The sequence below is a fragment of the Triturus cristatus genome, chromosome 3_1, assembly GCF_964204655.1.
Source record: "Triturus cristatus chromosome 3_1, aTriCri1.1, whole genome shotgun sequence".
NCBI lineage: Eukaryota > Metazoa > Chordata > Amphibia > Caudata > Salamandridae > Triturus > Triturus cristatus.
In genome coordinates, this window is record NC_140583.1 from 322275610 (window position 1) to 322297576 (window position 21967).

The following is a 21967-nucleotide window of genomic DNA, read 5'->3' on the forward strand; positions in this document are numbered from 1 at the left end:
TTTGTGTGATGGAAAGCTGAGTGATGACCAGCAGGGAAGTGGGGTTACACCAGACACTGTTTTGCTGTTGTTCAAGGTGAAGTTATGGCTGTACTAAGAGAGGACACATCGGGCACAGTGCTGCTGCCGTGGTTGAGAGAGGGTAACCGTGCCGAGAGATGGAGGATCAAGCCACGTTTTGATACAATGTGATAATGAGTTTGGGTGTGAGCAGGATGGATATCATGTTTTTGTTGTCATATTGTGGAGTTTGACAATGAAGAGTAATGGCTGGGCAGAAAGGAGGCCTGGACCTGGATTGAACTGCTGTTAGCAGAAAAGTAGCAAATGTTATCTCAGGATTGTAGGGGATGCTTTAAGCTACCATGGCAATGACTCCATCTTGAGGAGGAGGGACATTGTTACTGTGCTGTCACTGCACAAGGTGGGGAGGTGTGACTGTGCTGTCACTGCACAAGGTGGGGAGGTGTGACTACGTGGATTGGGGCGCTTAGGCTCAACATGTCCCTAAGCAAGACAGGGGGCTCCCGCCTGCGCCTCATCCCTGGTGACCCAGTGGTGGGCGGTAAGTATTCACTCTGATCTGCTGCCTGTCTCCCGTATTTGTATTATATTTGTTGCCTGTTTTCTCTGTGCGATGCTCTACTGACTGTTTTTTGTATTTTCATCGTAATTGTTGCCTGTTCTCTCTGTGCGCTGCCTTAGTGACTGTTTTTCGTATCTTTATTGCATTTGTTGCCTGCTTTCTCTTTGCACTGCTTTACTGACTATTTTTCGTATTTTCATCTTAATTGTTGCCTGTTGCCTGTTTACCGCCGCTGCGTCCCCTGCGGCCCCACCCCCCCTCCTCTAACATTCGCTCCCCGCCACCCGCCTCCCAGCTGCTCCTCCCTCCCTCCACCCCTTCTTAATGCAGGACGCTGCGCGGCCGCGTTGCTGGGGCGCCAGAGGCGCGCCAGTGGCAAGCCCGTCTGCGCCCTGTCGCGCCAGGACCGCGCCAGAACCCCTGGACCCCACGCACCATGCCCAGCCTCAGCTACGATGCAGACTCCCTCCACGCTCTCAACACCGGCCGAGACCAACGCTGCAACCAGGCCGCCCCGAAACGCACCCACGGACCCTTCTCCTGCCGCAGCTGCAGCTTCACCTGCGACAGAACCACCAAACCATCAAGGACCAGACCCAACCACCTCCGCTGCATACTCCTCAACACCCGCTCCACACGCAGACATGCCATCGAGCTCTGGGACCTGCTCGACACCACTGCCCCGGACGTAGCCTTCCTGACTGAGATGTGGTGGAACGACTCGTCTGCTCCAGCCATTGCCATCCCAAACGGCTACAAGATCTCCCGCAGGGACCGCGCAAACTGCATCGGAGAAGGAATTGCCATCGTCCACAAGTCCACCCTCAAGGTCCCCACCCACGCAGACACCTTCAACGCCGCCGAACACCTGCACTTCCGGATCCACACCGACCCCAACACTACCCTCAGAGGAACGCTTGTCTACAGACCCCCCCCGGACCCTGGGCCCAGTTCAGCGACTCCATCGCCGACCTCGCCAGCACCCATGCACTCGCCTCCACGGACTACATCCTCCTCGGGTACCTGAACTTCCACCTCGAGAACAATAACAACGTCAACTCCACCACGCTGAAAGGCAACCTTGCCAACCTCGGCCTCAGACAACTCGTCACAGCACCCACCCACGCCGCCGGCCACATGCTGGACACCGTCTTCTCCACAAGCACCCACGTCACCTTCAACCACACCACCGAAGCCCACTGGACCGACCACCGCTGCATTCACTTCACCTTCAAAAAACCAACCACGTACCACCGCACCCAACAGCTGCCTCGCCGCGGCTGGAGCAAAGTCACCGTAGACCAGCTGCTCACCACCCTCTCCCAGAACCCACTCACCGACCCCACCAACCCAGACGCCACCGCCCGCAACCTCAGACAGTGGATCGACGACTGTGCCAACACCCTCGCCCCACTGAAGAAATCCCCCAGCAGCCATGCTAGCAAGAGAGCCACCTGGTTCACCGACGAGCTCCTGGCCTCCAAGCGCGCATGCCGGAAACTGGAGAAGAAATGGCTCCACGAACGTACACTGGACAACCACGCAGCCCACAAGGACGCCACCCGCAGACACCACCACCTCATCAGATCAGCCAAGAGGTCCTCCTTCAAAGACTGCCTGGATAACAACGCACACGACAATAAAGAGCTCTTCCGCATCATTAAAGAACTATCCAACCCCAGCGCTAACACCAACGACATCCCGCCCTCACAGGAACTGTGCGACTCACTGGCCATCTTCTTCCACCACAAGATCGCTGACATCCACGACAGTTTCAACACCACGACTGACCCGACCACGCCAGACTCCACCCCTCCTCCAAACACCAACAACGCCAACCACCTCACCTCCTGGTCCAACGTCAGCGATGACGAGACACGCAAGGTCATGAACTCCATCCACTCAGGATCGCCGACAGACCCGTGCCCACACCACATATTCAATAAGGCAGACGCAGCCATCGCCCCCCAACTACGGAAGGTCATCAACATCTCCTTCGAAACAGCAACATTCCCGGAAAGCTGGAAGCACGCCGAAATCCACGCCCTCCTCAAGAAGCCCAAGGCGGACCCCAAGGACCTCAAGAACTTCCGGCCCATCTCCCTACTCCTGTTCCCGGCGAAGGTCATCGAGAAAATAGTCAACATGCAACTGACCCACCACCTCGAAGACAACAACATACTGGACCCGTCCCAATCCGGATTAAGACGAAACCACAGCACCGAGACTGCCCTCATCGCCGCCACAGACGACATCAGGTGCCAATTAGACAAAGGGGAAACATCAGCCCTCATCCTCCTGGACCTCTCGGCCGTCTTCGACACGGTCTGCCATCGCACTCTAAAAACACGCCTCCAAGAAGCCGGTATCCAAGAGAAGGCCCTCGACCGGACCTCATCCTTCCTCTCCGGCAGATCCCAGAGCGTCCGCCTCCCACCCTTCCAATCAAAAGCCACCGACATCATCTGCGGCGTCCCCCAGGGCTCTTCCCTCAGCCCTACGCTGTTCAACATCTACATGGCCCCCCTCGCACAAGTGGCCCGCCACCACAACATCATCTCCGACGACACTCAGCTCATCCTCTCCCTCACCAAGGACCCGCGCACCGCCAAAACCAACATCCATGACGGAATGAAGGCCATCGCCGACTGGATGAGGAGCAGCCGGCTGAAACTGAACTCTGACAAGACGGAGGTCCTCATCCTCGGACCCAACCCCTTGGCCTGGGACGACTCCTGGTGGCCGACCACTCTCGGGACAGCACCGACACCCACCGACCACGCACGCAATCAAGGATTCATCCTCAACTCCTCCCTCTCCATGTCCAAACAGGTCAACGCCGTCTCCTCCTCCTGCTTCAACACCCTCCATACGCTTCGCAGGATCTACAAGTGGATCCCGACCGAAACAAGAACGGTGACACAGGCCCTCGTCAGCAGCAGGCTGGACTACGGCAACACACTCTACGCCGGAATCCCAGCCAAACACCTACGACAACTACAGCGCATCCAAAATGCTTCCGCCCAACTGATCGTCAATGTCCCCCGCCGCAGCCACATCACCCCCCACCTGACAAACCTACACTGGCTCCCCGTCGACAAGAGGATCACCTTCAAACTCCTCATCCACGCACACAAAGCACTCCACGACACCGGACCAGCCTACCTGAACAGCAGACTCCGCTTCCACACCCCCACCCGCCAGCTCCGCTCCGCCAGCCTCGCACTTGCCGCCGTCCCCCGCATCCAACGAACAACCTCCGGCGGCAGATCCTTCTCCTACCTTGCCGCGAAGACCTGGAACACCCTACCTACCCAGCTACGGCAGACCAAAGACTTACTAGCCTTTAGAAGACTCCTCAAGACCTGGCTCTACGAGCAGTAGCGCAACTACCCCCCATTCCCCCCCTCTCTCGGCGCCTTGAGGCCCTCACTGGTAAGTAGCGCGCTTTACAAATACCATAATTAATTGATTGATTGATGAGTGGGATGCATGAGGTCACTTTTAAGGATATCTGTGACTGCACAGAAGCACTGGGGGGCAAGCTCTGGGGGGCAAGGGGTAGTGCGTGCAGATGGAGGAGAAAGGTGTTCAGGTGCAATTCACTACCAATTAACATGTAAATCATTCCAGGCTCACAAAGAGTGCCATTTCCAATACCTACTCGGGAGTACCGGTAAAGTACTTAAAGGCATTTGCTTACATATTTGAGTGAAAATGGAGGCCCTGCCTGACCGCCGTAAGGTAAATCTGCATGAGCTTCTTACAGTCACCGCAGCAAAAACGCAATGTGTCATTTAATTGTGCTCAGTATATAATTTCTCATGCTTAAATATCGCTATTGTACACAGCCGTCCTATGGTTCCAGAAGAATTTATGAAGATAATTCACACCATGTTGAGATACATGGTTGTGCACATATTGGGATTCCTGGACCAGTAAGTTCGCTTTGTACCATATTAGAGTCTATGACACCGTTCTGATGATACCTTCAGCCTACTCTACCCCAGGAGTCGAAACATCGACGCTGGTCACAAAAAATGGACTTTCACTCCCTCCCAATGATTAAACCACCACACACATAAATTGGAGCATAGTGAAACATAGCTCTGCCCAGTGTGTTGCACAATCACTTGTATCACCACTCGGCGCACACTGTGCCCTTTACTTTATTTAGTAGTGTAGTGCTTTATTTGATATGTATTGTAGGTTTGTAACAGTGAATACATTTGTAGCCATACATACGGTGCCCATGGAATCGAAGTGTTTATTATACTATACATAAGAGTTAATTATTGTACGATATCAAATACCAAAAAGATTATTCAACTACTTATAAGTGCATGTAAGGGAACCTCCCGCAAGAACTTCTGTTCTTTTCATTGTCCCACGGGTACTTGCAAGATTAATGGATCACACACCCTATTGACTTTGTGTCCTTGTTGGGAAATAAGTCACACACAGCTTCGATGTAAAGAACGTGGTGCTGTTTGCATAGAGCAATTTTAGGTGAAGAAATTGGAAAAATTGAAGCTTTTTATCTGCTGCTTTGGTCAGTCTCAACCATGCAGTGCATAGCTCCTGTCAGGGCTAAAAGCTGAGCAGCAACTGTTCTTATAGAAACTTCATTTCCATCTAGTGTCCCAACACATTTACATTTTGTCCGACATATTTGCCGTTGCCTTATAGTTGTGCACAGAAACACCCATATTTTTACATTGAGCGTTAACTCCGTTAGGTTGGAAGTATAGTGTAGTCACCCAGAGATTGAGGAGCAACATTTGGACCTTAATAAAATTGTGTAAAACTTTGTAATAACTATGTCGTGATTTTACCTGTTCTCTTATGAAAAATATCTCAGGGTTGGGATTGGAGCGTTGGTTGAGGTTAAATACATCTTAGCTACTGCAAGATCGGTAGCATTTGTTGTGCTATGCAGTTTTCTGTGCACTATATAAAAAAGGTACTAAACAGAAAGCAAATTGGACAGAGGATACAAATATTGTCTCTCTAGCAGCCATGGTTGTGGGGGCCTGTGTTGTAAATGTTGTTATAAGTTAAAAGGCGGTATGGACTAGGAAATGCTGACCCATTAACCACGAAGAATATGACATCTGCTTTGGGCTGCAAATCTTGGGGCACAAATCTGTCTGAGCGAGAGACCGATCCATGTAATAGAGCCCGGTCCATCTGTTAGCCCTGGAAGCTGCCCCAGAGCTGCTTGCTTGTTGCTCTGCAAGACCAAGATGGGAAGAGGAGAGTAGGGACAGGCAGCTTAACATCCGCACAGGCGTGATGTGTGTTTGTCTATCAAACTGCCCATGAATCCCAGAGGGAGCAATCTGGTAATAAGCATAGCACCTATTGGAGAAGGTGACCTGGGCACGAGGGCAGGCACTGGACTGTTGGCATCTGTGTAGTAAGAGATGAGACTGATTTTGGATTCAAGTGACCCGTTGGTGTGCTGCACCCAAGAAAAGGTAGTGTGGAGCGTTCTCCGGTGCACCGAGGGAAATGAGAGGTTGGTAACATGGTGTATGCTGGTGTGCTCAGGGAGTCCTGCTCAGATTGTTTTGTACCTGTCGGAGCATTCTAGCCCCAGCAATCGTGCAATAGCAAGGGATATAGCTCTGGTGGCGAACAACGATGGGGATTAAGTTAGGGAGGAGCGTCTTGGCAGTGGTAGCACTATAGTATGGGAACTGTGAAGATTGGGGTATGCAGAAATGAAGATAGTGACCTGGGGATAGGTATGATCCTTGCCAAGACTGTAGGTAGGAGCTTGCCCATTCTTTCCTGGTGGCAGCTTCTCTACACTCCTCAGAAGATTGTCCTGATCCCAGCTGACCAGGAGCACTGCACACCTGGAGGGTGCAATCCTGAATACTCTGCCTGCCCTCCATCAAGATCTCGGCCCTGCCGGTACAAATATGCATGGTATTGAGGAGGGGGTGGGTAGGGTGGTGGTGGATTTATGGCATTGAACAGGGAATTCAGCAGTTGGTATGGCCCGTAGTGCTATTTCCCGCCCACGTGCCCTTCTAACATGGTTCGAAGGTTTCCATTGCAGACGAGAGCCTTGTGATGGTGTTACTGAAGTCCTGTTATGGTCTATTACTCTGTTAAGTAGCTTTGGCGTATTCATTGAGCTATAAGGTATGATTTTGGTATTTGAGACCCAAAGTCAGATTTACTTATGCATCTTCTAGTTCAGTCCGCATTGCATCAGTTGCCCAGTTAATTGTGTGTGTGTATGTGTTCCTTTGTGGGACATGTAGTTGATTACTGTAACAGAGAACTAACGTTGTATGTATGTTACATGTCCCGTCTAATGTGCACTATTGGATGTTGGTGTAGTATGTTAAAAAATGCTCTGTTTAGCAGCGGGTATGTAAATATAGGGCAGATCTGTGCTAGGTATTTGAATTTTGTATGTTGGAGGGTGTATTGTGGGTGAGTGTTGTTGAATGCACAATATATGGCATATCTTGGCTGTTAAGTGTATAAACGTGGTCTGGCGGATGTGCTCTGTATATTGTTTTAGTGGTTTGAACTGTTAGGAACTATGTTCAGTTTTGTGATGTGTATAATATGCTCTGCCCAATTGTTATATTGTTGGGAACAATGAAAAAATTGGAGAATACAAGCCTTTCTTTAGCTAAATACATGGACCAGAGGTCAATCCCTTACTGCATGCAGCAAAGCATGAACATGACCTAAAACAGAGGTGTGCATGACCTGTCAATGCAGCGCTGCACCTGTTCAAACTACTACACCCATCTTCCCTCCTCAGTTCCACACCACAGCAAAGAGAATAGAGGCGTCCCTCAGGTGACACAGAACATAAGGCTTTGGTAATAGGCACCAAAGCTATGTCGGGCCACACACAATTTACTGGCTGAGATCTAAGACAGCATGACTTCTCTTCAGGCGACCTGCAGTCTCTGACCTCAGTAAGTAGAGCGATCCCACAAGCGGCAACCTCAGACAGAAGAACCGTAATGCAGATTTCATGCATAGATTTGACTTCTTAGATTTACAAATCTATCCTTAATTTATACAGCGCGATAAGCTTTGGTTTTGTTTTAGTCTGCCTCGCTAACCCTGTAGACAACTTAGCAGGCTTGGGCAACTCTCAACTGAGCTATTCCTCAGGTGGCAAAGAACCGACATGTTCCAGTCTCAAACAGCCATTTTCACGTTACTGCCTGTCTAGTTTCAGGGCAAGCGCGCACCAGATGGCTCGTTACTCCCTGTGTTAAGAGTTACTCGTCATCATTAGAACCATTTCGAAGAACGGAAGCTGGATGGGAGTGGGATATGCAAAAGGATGTAACACTGAGATCAGATAGATCTCTGGGAGGATGTCTCTTTCTGGCAGCCATCTTTGTGCTTTATTATTGTGGGAAGGTTGGTGGCTGAGAAGTAAAACCTGTAGGGGGTGCTTACCTGGGCGTTATTACAGATGGCAGAGAAAGCTCTAGTACCTGCACAGACCATATTGATATAGCAGAGCAGCGAGGACAGCTTTTCGAAGGTATTGAAAAAGTCACTGCCTGATCCAGGAGAAGGGAAGACAGTAGTTCAGACGTGTACGAGTGCACTCCATAGATGCGCCCCACCTACTTTTTTTCTACTATTCTCTTGTACCACTAACTTAGTTTGTTTCGGAGATGAAGGCGAAACAAATGTACTTCTTGGTGTTCATGCCGCAAGAATGATGGTCAGCCATCGGCTTCTGTGTAGGTCTGCCTCACTTAGGGATCGCGGAGAGCGCGATGTGTAGGAGCGTTCAGTGTCTGACTCACTTCAGTGCCCTGAAATCTAATAATCCAGCAAGGGCTTCTCTGCTGGTGACAGCCATCATGAAATTGGATCCTGCACTTTTTTCATCCCCTACCCATATCAAAAGCGGGGGGTGGGAAGTTTGGTTCTATGATTGTGTGTGTGTGTGCGCGTGTGTGTGTATGTATGTATATATATATATATATATATATATATATATATATATATATATATATATATATATATATATATATATATATATATATATATATATATATATATATATATATATATTCCTCCAAGATAAGGCCTACCGGCTTAAAATGAACCCCAGCAAATTTCCTCTATACCCACGTATTCTCGTGTGATTTCGGGAATTTTGCGTTAAACTTACGGGAAATGCCCAAAGTATTCCCACATGGCAAATTTCTAGGGTGGGAGCAATTCAAACAAAATGAACTTTTATGGCTGCTGTTCACAGTACCTGTGTTTTTTCATTGTTTTGTTTACCTTGAAATTTGTCCACAGTGGATGCAAGGACGTATTTTGCACTAAAATGTAGGGCTATGCAATTTTTAACTTTTGCACAATTTCGTATGATTATGCAAAAGCAAATTACATAGATTTTGCACGCCCCTACTATTTGAGGAATCAAATTTACACATTTCATTTGACATGTTCCTCACACACTATGTAAGTGGGGGATAGATTGGACAGAAATTAGGTAAAACATCACTGTATGCAAATATTTATCCTAACTTGAAGAGCCTTACTTCCAAAAAACACACTTGTCTAGTGGTTTCAGTAAACCTTATACAATATCTTATCTTAGCAGCAAACACAGAATGTATGCTTTTTGTTCCAGACACCAGTTTTCGGTTGAATATACTAAGAAAGACTAAGAGACCATAGTTCTATCATGCGATTCTTTTCTATTTCTCATTTGGGTACAAACCTGATACTGCAGTTATAAGCTGGTACTTTTTCCTGCCTTTGCTACGTTTCTAGTTTGCCTTTGCCAGCGAGAAGTTTCTCTCGAGGTAGCAATGTCCCTTCCGGATGTTTTTCACTCTTATCAAATTCGACGAAGTTGGAAAACGTGTGCACTATTTTTGTCTGCAGGTTTACCTTTTGAGCGTCTTTACATTGGCAGTGCACAGGGACCTTTCTGGTAACCAGTTTTAATAATACATTTTAATGAAAGGTTGTACAAAGGAGCAATACGCGCACCAATGAAAAACCTAAGGCACCTGGTCTTTTCTGATATGCACCCAGAATCTGCTCCAACATCCCTGTATCCATCAGGTCTGCATCAGCGCTGCCCCAATTTAGGATAGCGTTGAAGACGCACATTTTTAGAGAAAAGTACTTCACAGTGCCTTAACAGTCCACAAACCACCTACCTCTCCTCTAACTTGTTGACGTTATGCTGAATTCTTACCATGTACAGTCCTCCACTGCTTTTTGGATTGTTTCGCCAAGACTATTACTTCAAAACCATCATTTCTAGATGTTATGGAAAGTTTCTTCATTCTTCATTCATTTGGCTTCATCTGTGACTGAATGCAGCGTCTTGCTCTTTTGCGCTGCCTTTCAGACCAGTGACCTTGGTTATGTTATGTGCCTGGAGATGGGGTTGCAGATTCAGAACTTAGTAAATTGTTGGGGGTGATGTGTATATTGATAAATTTGCCTTTCACTTCCCTGCCTTATGAATGAACTTATGAATAGTAACTTCAGTGCAAGCTAACTCTATTAGCATAAACATAAAGGACTTATTTTGGGTTCTGGAATCGTAGCCGTTGCAAATAACTAAATGCACATTTAGGTCTGGTGTGAACCTCACAGTCCACAAGCATGTGCTTCCAACCCAAAGCTCCTCTCCCTCCCAGCCATTCTTCGTATTGATCCATCTCGGAGTGGACAGGCTCGCTGACACTGTACACACTAATGTCTCAGCCTGCATTAAAGATTTTTCTTCAGCGAACAGACTTTAACCTTGTCTGCCATTCCCAGTCCGAGCTTGGATCCGGAGAGCTTTGTCTACCAAAGCTTGGGTTCATCTCAGGCCAGTGCTATTAGGCATGAGTAGACCTTTCGTTGCGCACCAATGAGCTTGTGGGCTTTGACGTGCGGAGAGGTTGGGTGGTGTTTGCGGGGAAATCTGTTGCATTAACCTATTATGGGAAATGAAGTGTGCATCCAATTTCTCACAAGAAACATTGATTTTTGACGTGTTTATCAGAGTAGCAATTTAAAAAAAAGGCAAATCAGGATATTGGTAAACACGTATTATAGTTCTTTCAGAGATCCGCATGTGCTGCTGAGACCGGTGCGGTGCAGTGACCTGTTAGTGATGCATCTTGTAGTCTTGTTTCAAGAACCAGGCTGTTGGGAAACTGCTGAAGGTATCCTTGGTGTGTACGTGTATAAAGAAGACATGAAGACAAGTGGTGACACCTATTCTACATTCGTGGTATGGCACCTGACATTATATACTATTCCTGAGACATCAGCCACGCCTTCAGCCAAATATAATTGCTCTGATTTTTGTATCTGCAATTAGTGAACCCGTCCATTATAGAAAAATGAAAACCACCACAGGGCTGGGGAGCGTCGTGGCTCTCCACGTGATACCAGTCCTGTTCCTCTTCCGGAAGTAATTCTCATTTGCTTTCCCAAATTGTCTAAGTATGTGCCTCATCATGGAGGCGCTATAAAGTGTGCCTTAGCTGCACGAGGCTCGGGGAGCAGGGTCCTCCCTCGGCGTTTATCATGATCTTGCCATTTTGTCTACTGAATGAATCACTGATTAATATCCTTGGTGGTAATAAGGCCAGATTTGTTTTCTCGGATATTCTTCTACCTTATAAATATTTTTCCTTCCAAATTCATTGATGTTTCTAAGCATTAGAATCAATGTTGTATGCACTTAAGAGGAAAAAAACGATCATCAAAGGGCACATGAGCACCTAGATGGCATTGCCACCCCCAAGCATGTCTGGTTTGTGGTCAGATAGTCATTCAGTCACAGAGAAATAAACTCCAGCTGATGAGGTGCCATTAGAGAGGAGTGATAGGAGACCTTCATACTCCTTTGGTGACTCTACTGAAGGACTACATTGGTCAAAAGGACACAAGGCCAAATGTTGCTATGAAGTCTTCAATATGCTAGCCTTACTAGCCAGAGTTGCTGCTCCCAAATTCTGGGCCATTTACTAGAAATATATGGGGTTTTCTACCCTGCATAGTGATTCCTGGCCACCCCCTTAGTACTGTGTGACTTATTAAATGCACATGTTGTTCGAAAGAGGAGAGGATGTGGCCTAATGGTTAGAGCGGTCAACCGCAAAGCTAGGGAACCGGGTTTGAGTCTCGATAGGGACGCGCAACACACTGTGATTCTGGGCAAATCACTTTATCTCCGCATGCCTATCAAAATGAATGTGTCTGTCTGTAACGCAACTGGTGCTCATGTAAAATGCTTTGATTCCTTGGGGTTGAGTTTGCGGTATATAAAACCCCAAAATAAAAGGCAAAACACCTTCTTATTTAGTGGGTAGAGCAGTGGAGGTGGTATGGCAAGGAGCCCAAGTGCCCAATAAGTCCTTCTTTAATTTTGAGTCCTCCCCAAAATGTTCCTAAAGCATGTGCACAAGCCCTTTGTGCAAATCTCTGTACTTCTGCACCGTTGGGCCTTTCCGACCTACTTCCTCCTGATTTGGTCCGACCTATTACATATTTTGCTAGCAATTCACATTTCTTCTAAAACGTTTCTAGAAGTGTGCCAGGTGTCCCTGGGTAAGTCTCTTAAAAAGTAACGCCCCCTACTCTGAAAAGCCCAGAAATTCGCAAAAAAGGCTTTCAAAATAAGCATTTCCTGCCTCTAATTTTATTTGTGACAATCAAGGTTTAACGGGACATAATCTCATTTTTGTCTGAGAATACTGGGATGAACTGATGTATACAAGTGGCATTACACACATCATACAGTTCCCTAACATAATGCCTTTCCGCAGCAGAAGGAGCATTAGCAATGGCTATTAGAAAGCATTTGTTTCGTGTATCATCTTCTTAGCTCTGTAGTCTGTTAGCACCTCCCTCGGTTTCATTTGCCGAATTTGAACCAAAGGGTTTGGTGGTTCTGACCTGGATTCTTGCACACCTGATATCTCATAGGTTAGCGATTCCACAGTCGGCGTCTTGTGTTGTACGGAATGCAGATGCCACAGGAGTGAAAGGTCTCTGATGGTCATTTTACGTCCTGTAGCACCCACTATGTTCCCTTTAAAGCACAGTGCAGGTCACTTCAGAGGCTGTCACTATCTCCTAGTATTTCTCCCATGGCGGCATCCTTTGATCGATAGCACCGCCTGGCATCTGGTCTTTGCTTTTGGCACTGTTTACTAGACCTCTCATGGATCTGTTGGTGCAGACGAGGGAAGCCAAGCACATTGACCCACCACTGTGCCTCACCCCCCTTCCCGCCCCATTCTACAATTGGTCATTAAACTGATCTGTCCTCTGCTTCTGTGGAGGCTACAAATGAATGCTTCAAGCGTGACCTGGATTATCCTCCAGTTCCAGATTTTCCCAATTGAGATGTCTGACAACTAAGAGGAAGGTGTCTAACCTTATACAGTATTCTCTTCAGTTTTCTGATTTGCCTTGACAAGGATCTAGGCCTCAAAAATACAAGCTTCCGCTCCACAAAGACACTATTATTTCTTTATCACTGGTCAAATGTCATACACACAGGTAAACTATTTGGATGACAATTGTGTCGGAACGGATATTGTCTGGAAAAACTATGCTCTGCCCTGGTAGCGTACAAGATTGGACAAATTTTCTTTAATCTATGTTGTCTCACCTCTTTGTCTTTGGGACCTGTTGGGACTCGAGGAATGTCCCTGCATGTTAATTAGGAGTGTACCTCTGCCCTGAGTGCCAGAAAGCTTGCAAAACGTTTATCCTCACTTTTATTTTGCCCTGTCATCATGCTTATCAAGTATGTGTGCAGAGTCTTAGGTCTAGCTTTGACAATGCAAGTTCCAGGATCTGCCCTATGACCTGCAGGGGCACACCAAATTGACCTCATATTAGGCTGTGGACCACTGGCCAAGGCCTAGGTACATCACGTAACCTGGTGGTGGCAGTGTACCATGTTTGTGAGTTCATCATGTGACCAGACTTTTTTCTGTGTCAGTTAGAACATGGTCTAATACCCACTTAAATGTAAAGTTCCGCTGTTATATGAAACCCAGATCCTTGCTCTGACATTATGTGCGCATGTGAAGTATGTGTATACGGGCAGAGAATGTGTATAGGACGTGTGGTGGTAGAACTCTCGGAAGCACAGAAACTTTGACAACAAAGTAAAGTGCTCTGATACCCGAATCGGGTCAAGTTTGTGCTATATAAAACTCTGTAAAATAAAAATAAATGTAGCCAAGGACTGCACATCAGTAATTCTGAGCCCTGCCATTTGGTAAATGATAGGAATGTGAGTGGGGCTGTAGTTTTAATTGTTCGAGATAAGGATGTTTCTAGGGAGGGCCTGTCCTTTTGACTTTCTAAGCGTAATGCTTCAGGAAGGCTTTTGCCTAGTGCAAAGAGCTCACACTTCGTTGTGGTGATATTTTGGGTACTCCTTGATGGAACCATCCCCATAGCTACCTGCTATGAGTGAGCTCCCTCTACACGAAGGCTCGGTCTAGAGAGTAGCCTGAAAAGACCAACTGAAAGAGATCTAACCCAAACCAGTTTGGAAGCCTTCGATACTGGATCCACATCCCCAGACTGGAAAATACGTGCAAACTTGGGATTCAAACCACCCTAATAAGTTCCACTTCCAAATTCATCATGACCAACGAAGGGAGTGCTCCACAGAGCGCTTTGTGACAGTGCTAGTCTCTGCATCACAGCCAGCCTGCCAGAGGGGATGGGGCATCACCTGAATTCTGGAAAACCAGCTGAAGAAATTGAAGGTCTGCCTTGCACACAGAAGCCTTCCTGCTCAGAAACTGGCCAGGAGGGAGAAGCCGGCTGTGTTCCCTGCATGAGGAGCACTTAAAGGTTGCTGATTGCCTTTGAGAGTGAGGCATTAACCGGCCTACGTTGAGAGGTCTGCTGGTCGCCCATCACAGTCCCTGTAGCAGACCGGGTACAAAGTTTAAGCTATCTGCCCCTATTGCAATTCCTGAAGGCGTGATGCTGCTCACAACAAACCCAGCGAATCAAGAAGAGGAGCAGCAGACATTGATGCCAAATCAGGATCCATTCCTATCATGGCAGCGTTGCTACTGGCTGAAGAAGCAACAACTACCATGTGAACCTCGAGTTGAGGACCCAAGTTCTGGAAGATGCTCCACCCATGTCTGACCCTGGTCACATTAGAGACTCAAGCTGACACGTAAACTGCATTCTGCAGCAGGAACCGTGATTATTATCCAGCTCTTCCTGTAATTTGTGAACAAACTCTGGAATTGAACTACAAACTCCTCTGAATGAGTGGATACGTGGCTTACTGCATCTGTGCCTATGACTCGGTAAGAAGTGCTGTAGACATTATACCTACACCTAGAACAGAGAAACGGAGCCATAGCAGGTGGGTCAATTTACAAAGCATTGTAGTTGCACTAAAAAATCTTGCACTTAATCCCTGTTGAATTGTCATATGTTTTTCAGCAATAGGTTCGACAACGAAATTGTTTGTTAGTTGGCTGTAGAGTGCTGAGCTCTTGACCCCCTCCCCCATACTACCGCCCCAAAGAGCCTTGCCCTGCTCTCCTGCGCTACCTTGCGTCTATTTTAGAAAGGCTTGCACATGCACCCTTTTGCAGATCCCTAGTAGGATGGACTCTAGGACAATGGTGGCAACCAACCTTAACCACCACAGCATGTTTGATTACACTCTTGTTCTCAGCCGTAGTCTAGCACTCCTCTAGACTTGCCTCTATGTTGTGTTATAGACCATTCAGCCCTCAAGGTGCAATTCTTGTTCTCCAATCAGGGAAGATACTGTCCCTACTTAAATCAGCACCTCTAGGTTTCAGCTCCACTGAATCCTAATAACTAGGGTCATCACTGAAGACTACACGGCTTCAGGCTTCAAACATAATCACGGTTTCAGTGTTCAAATTCCTCAATCACGTACGTCACTCAGCATGTGCAGGACAATTTTGACTGATTTATGCTGTATGGCTTTCACTCTGTGGTTTATGCTGGATGCCCTCTACTATGAGGTTTATACAATATGCCCTTTAACCTGTAGTGTTTGTGATAGCCACTTCACCATATGATGTTTGCTGAATGTTTTCTATCCCATGAGTTATTCAGAAGATTTTTCGAGATCCTCTTTATTTAGAATATGATGCCTCTACCATGTCTCTGCAGGATCCACTGACCATGTGTTGTGTACAGGATTCCTTCAGCAAGTGGTTCATGCAAGAAGTCTTCAATAGTTGATGCATTTATGTCTGCTACCCCATGTAGTTTATGTAGGATGCCCGTTATACCCTGATATCATTGGTATTGTCTCCAGGGTGTGCCTTCTTTTTCATTAATTTCTGGTGTGAAGTGGAGACACAAGGCATGATTTCTGCTGCTATTCCTTTGCGTATCCTAGATGCAGGTGTTCTTTCCTTGAACGTTTAGAGCATGCATGAGTTTAGATTGCATGTGCGCGCCTCTTACTCCCAGAGAAAATGCATTCACAGACCTATTTTTTGTTTTTCTCTGCAGTTCAGTTTGATGGTGTGGATAAAAATAGGATGTCCCCCTCCAAAGAAGAGAAGATTCGGCACACGCACAGACATTCAAGTGGAAACCTCAAGTTAGCCAAACATCCAAGCCTGGACCATACGGGCTCCATCGGAGAAAGGATAGACCCGACTCTTCCCTTGGAGAACCAGTTGTAAGTATGGGTGTTCTTGTGGTCATATAGTGCTACCTGGTTACATACACTTACAAAACGCATGTGGATTCTTGGTTTGAGAACAGAAATAGTCACCCTGGGCCAGGTGCGGAAAGTCTCTCATGCCAGAACATGGTCAGCTCCGGTCTGTAAGCTTTGACTTGGAAAGCAGCTGGGCTTCACTCTGTAATCAAGTAGTCGTTTTTGAGCAGATTTTGGGCCTTCTTACTAGTGCGGTGGTCAGTAGGACCTCCGTACTAATGGTGGTTGTCCGACCACCACCACGCTGTGGCACCATGCACTGCATTAGGTGTGTGGCGGTTGAACCACCATAGGACCGCCGGGACCCAAAAAGAACCCGTGGCGTGGCTGTAGTAGCCAGACATAGTAATATGCTAGCAGTACCACTGCGGCACTGCAGAGCATATTATGAGTTGCCAAATCACCACCCTTTTCAAGGCGGTGAGCCCACCATGGAAAGGGTGGTGTTGAGGCAACTTGGGGGGGCCCTAATATGTCCAACTACCGCTACTGGGCCTGTTGGTGCATGCGGGGGAGGGCACATATAGTGTTCCTCCTGGATTTGCACCCACATTTCCTGCACACCGTGCAGGAGGGAGCAGTCGGTGCTCTGACAGCGGCGGTCTGCATGTTAGGATCTTCTATGAGTCTAACAGACCACCGCTGTCAGACCGCCGCAGGACCACCCGCCAGACCAGGATTTAAGTCTTAATTTGGAGGGTGGCAGTACCACAACTCAGGCAGGCCTTCAGCAGACCGCACGTTGCACTGTCAGCTGTAGGTCCGCTAAAGCCGTAATAAGGTCCTTTGTACCGAAACCCGCTGAAAGACATTTTACTTCTTCGACTAATTAATGATGACAGTTTAAGGGGACACACAATTACACTTTGAAGTTGCTGCAGATTAGTCCAGGGCCATTAGCAGGAATACTGCACCGTGATCATCATTGTTTTGCTCCCTTGTTCGATTCCCTATAGGGCAACCTCTAAAGTGGTGGGATTGATTTTGTGATAAGCCAGCAAGGAAAACGTAGTGCCACCCCCTACCCATGAGTGATGAGTGAAAAAACACAGAGCCCTCAGGGTTACTCCAAATCAATGCCTCACATATATATTTTTATTTTTACTCCGTGTAATGACTGTACTATACTCACACAAGGATATTTGAAAAAAAAAAAAAGTAACTTGAAGCATCTTTTGAAAAAAGTTTCCCTTCTTTGGTCTGATCAAAGAAATATGTCCAACATGTAAACCTCGTCTGAAGATGCTAATGCTGGAAGACGAACCAAAGCAAAGACAGGTCGCTGCATCCCTACATTCGTCCCTAGGGTTTTTCGTTGTAATATGTACTCGCAGATAGAATGCTTAGATTTTCCTATACCTTTCAATCTTATTTAAGCATATAGCTTAGCATAGAGAACCTCTTTCATTTGTCCATGTGTGATGCGTCTCTCATGCTGTCTCATACCATGAGTATATTTGTATTGCGGTTCTTCATAGTCTCTTTTTTTTTTTTCTCGGACTCTGGTTCCTGATTTTTTTCCGACTTACATGTACCCATTTTTTGTGGCTCCTATTTGGGTAAATGAGTGTTTTAATAGCTTATAAGTGTGTAGAGTTTCCATTTGAAATTGTGACTGTGACACCTCTAACTATTGGTGGCAGCAGTCCAGTGTGTCGGTCTCTGGTAGGTGGGATATTCATGGTTGCCTCCACCTACCCATGCTGCGTGTAGCCCCTGTGATTGTAGGGCCCTTCATAGGGTTTAGTGCGAGCCGGTGCAAGAGCTGCCTATCTTTCATGTTCTTTTATTCCCCACTGCCTGCAGAAACCAGTGTGACATCCATTCATGTTTTAGGGAGAGATCACTTTTTGTCCAGCACCAATGGACCCATTCAGTTCCGGCAGGTCAGCCTGTGGCTTGAGAGGTTCATCACTTGAACGATGACTGTGGGCATGGCCAGAGATGCACATCTAAAACACAAATGGACTCGGTACCATCCCATCCCTCCCATCAGGTCAACTCCTCTGTTTCAGTGGCAAGAGCCCAGCAAGTGATTGGACAGATCTGGAACCCAGTGCAGTAAAGCAGAGAAACAGTTCCTCTGTAGACTGTGTGCTACGGGGGCTGCGGCTCACCTCACGGAACTGAACTCAACTCCGTTTGGCTCCTTGGAAAATATGGGGGGTGGATGGGACTTTGAATCTAAGTAGCCTGTTAGTTCGGTCTCGACCACCACTGCACTTGATATAATCTGACAATGTTGGCCTATTTAGATTCACCTTTTACTTGAAAGAAGCTCTTCTCACCTATGTGATGAGACGAGAGATATGAGCAGCTAGTGAAAACCATCGCGACGGCGATTAGAAGCTATCCTGTGGAGCTCCTATGCTAATATGTTGTGGCTATCTCTTATTCTAGAATGGCTATTGCAAGTTGTGCTGTACATTGCTTTTAATTTTGTTTGGCCTATTTCATGCAAACATTTTCGTTCTTGCAGATCAAACTCCAACTGTGCGATATATTAAAGGAGCATTTAGGGTCAATGTAGATAAAAACCTCTTTTCTCCAACTTTGAAGTGGTACTATATGAGTTTTTCATGTAATTAACATGTTCTAGATGTCTCGAAGCAAAATCTTGACTATGGTATTCACATACATTAAATCTTCCCACCAACAACCAAATTAATCAGATTTTTCTCAGTGCACATTTGAAAAGAGGCGTTACAGGCACAGGTGCATTCTTAAGTAATATTAGTAAAATTGTAGAGCATCGCCTTGAAAATCTGTGCATACCTCTTTAAACATTAATGTTCGTCTGAGAGTTACAAAGCAGTTAACAAGCTTTTCAATATGCACTGAACAATTTGTTCAGAGAAACTTGTTCCTCTAATCGTTACCTCTCTTTGCTAAATCCTGCATGGAAATGTTTTCTAAAGATCCTGGCACTGTTAAAGATCCATAATTCAGAAGGTAAAGTAAGAATGTATCAAATTAAATTCATTTTTTTTGCAATTGTTGGTTTGAAATGGGGTTCTGCAATACTTCTATACCACCTTCTCAATTTCCATTAAACCCGTGGTACACAACAGTTTTTTGATTTAATAGTATCATAATGTCTTTTTTTAATTTTTATAAAAAAGGGAGAAAAGCGCTACACATTTTCAGGGTACTTTACTGTTCAGATTGCCTTGTACGAGACAAACCTTACTATTCAGCATAGTATCTACTTTTTGCACAAGCAACAGTGTAGAGTATTACCCTTTACTGCAGACCCAAATATCAACCTGAGACCAGATTCTTTTTTTCCAGCCATTTTGGGAGGAGGTGATGGGGAGGTTGGGAGGGGGGAGGGGGGGAGGGGGGTGTGGGGTGCGAGGCATCTAAGGCCTGGCCCGATGGAACATCTATATGGAAGTTGCATATTTTGTTTCTGGGTAATATTTATTCTGATCCCCAATAGAAACCACCACTTGATAAATGTTGTAAGTTGTGACATCAGCATTTGTCATTGCATTGGTTGTACGATACATGACAGAAAGGATGGTCAGTAGTTCCCAATATCCCTACCTGAGCAGTGTCACTCCAAGGATGCTTGTTTCCAGTTCAGGGAAGACCTGGCTTGGCTGTACGGGCTGGACTGTTCCCATGACTCACAGGGTCAAGACTGATTTGCATATAGCTGGGTCTGAACTGGAGTGACTAGGTGAGCTAAGGAACGATGATGGATTCAACCCAGATCTGTGACTGGGGGTGAGTGTCTGAAAAGCTTCAGCGCTCCGTCCATCATCTTTTTGTGTTTACTTTGTTCGCCCTTAGTTGGCAGGGTATGCCCAGACGTGGATCCCTTGCTCACTTTGCCATCTGATTTTAGCTAGCCTGGATGATGAGTGGTGTTACCCCGAAACCAGTCCCAGGATGCTTGTTTCCAGTCCAGGGAAGACCTGGCTGGGCTGTTAGGGCTGGACTGTTCCCATGAGGCGCAGGGTCAAGACTGATTTGCATACAACTGGGTCTGAACTGGGGTGGTGAAGTGAGCTAAAGAACGATGATAGATTCAACCCAGATCTGTGACTGGGGGTGAGCATCTCAAAGGTTTTAGCGCTCCGTCCATCATCCCCTTGTGTTTTACTCTGGCTGTTTAACACAGTTTTAAGCATCAGGGGTTTGAATGCACGTTAGAGGTGGCTCTGTGGACACATACCTGACACTACTCCTTAACATGATAGTCTGTTGCCCTTAACCCAGATAGCATCACTCTTTTTCTTGTCCAAGATGTCTGAGGCAGAGTGATCCTGAGTGGGTACTCATTCAATGAGTATTTTGACTGTCAGGTGAGATGGAATAGATGGCCACAGTGAACGTACTCTGTTAGGGACTAAATACTTTAAAACAATGTTTATTTTTGTGGTTTAAAATATTATATTCAATATGAAGTGTTCTATTTGAAGCTTTATGTTGCAGACCGTCGTATCATGTTTAGGAAGAAAAGCTAATTATCCTTGGATTCCCTGCACTGTGTTATTTGATTTAAGTGTCCTTCTGGCGATTAACCCCCTTTGCTTTTTTTGTCTTCTAGCTGGTATCATGGGGCCATCAGCCGAATAGATGCTGAGAACCTCCTGAGGTTATGCCGAGAAGCCAGTTACCTGGTTCGGAACAGTGAGACCAGCAAGAATGATTTCTCACTGTCCCTAAAGTAAGTTTCTTTGAAAGAATGTGAGCTTGCATTGATGAGAAACAGAACCGAGGTAGGTATTGAAGAGCCGATCCCTTCCTAGATGAGATGTGTGAAGATGACTACTTAATTTTGCGCACAAGGGGTTGGGTGTGAGCTGGCTAGACTTAGGTCTACTAAGATTGGCTGAGGAGAAAGTAAGGTTTATGCATGATGAAAAACAAAGCTGCCTAGAGTTATAGCCCAAGTGCCAGGGAGCACCTGTAGTATTCAAATGGGGGAAGGTGTGGTCCTGGTTGAGGTGTGCCCTGCTCAGCTGGAGAAGCCAGTCAGCTGCAAGTACTGTTTGACTATTGCAGGTGGCAGAGGATATATATGTTCACCAATGACAGATTGTATTGCCATGTAAAGCGACACTATTGCACAGATTGTGCCACCAGTGTTGTCCGTGACTAAATATTGTTTTCCCTAAATCAGAATATATGGCAGCTTGTCTCGTCCAGCTACAATGATGACCTTAGTGCGTCTTTACTATTTAGCACCCAAGCATTTTCTAGGTCAGAAGCAACTTTAAAGATTCAGAAATGCGCAAAAGAGTCCTAATACCATGAGATAAAGGCCATAGGGAGACATGTCCAGGAGATAATTTGGTGTGTTACCTCCGATTCCCTCCGTTTAGAATTACTGCACAGTGAGCTTCCTGCGCGCCACCAGTGAACTTTTCTTAATGGGAAGTCTCTTCTCATAGATCTATTAGGACCAGTGTTCCTGCTTGAATATTAAGTCAAAACAGTGTGCTGGTCGTGGAGCTAGAGTTAGTTGTTATTCAGTGATGCTCTATGGCTATCTCATGCGCAGCTCATGCTGGGTCCTCTGACACCATGTTGATCTGCATTGTGCTATATTAAAGTATTAATGCTATTAATATTGTGCTATATTAAGGTATTAATGCTATTATTATTGTGCTATATTAAGGTATTAA

At 46.3% G+C, this 21967-nt stretch overlaps 1 protein-coding gene across 4 annotated transcripts in view; it reads left to right on the forward strand.

Annotated features, from left to right (window-relative positions):
- Nucleotides 1-21967, forward strand: part of SHF (Src homology 2 domain containing F) — a 378180-nt gene that overhangs the window by 286554 nt on the left and 69659 nt on the right. For all 4 annotated transcript variants that reach the window (XM_085644027.1, XM_085644029.1, XM_085644028.1 and 1 more), the window contains 2 exons: nt 16115-16286; nt 20887-21006. In XM_085644027.1, the coding sequence (XP_085500153.1) occupies nt 16115-16286; nt 20887-21006 (292 nt within the window). The remainder of the gene's footprint in view (nt 1-16114; nt 16287-20886; nt 21007-21967) is intronic.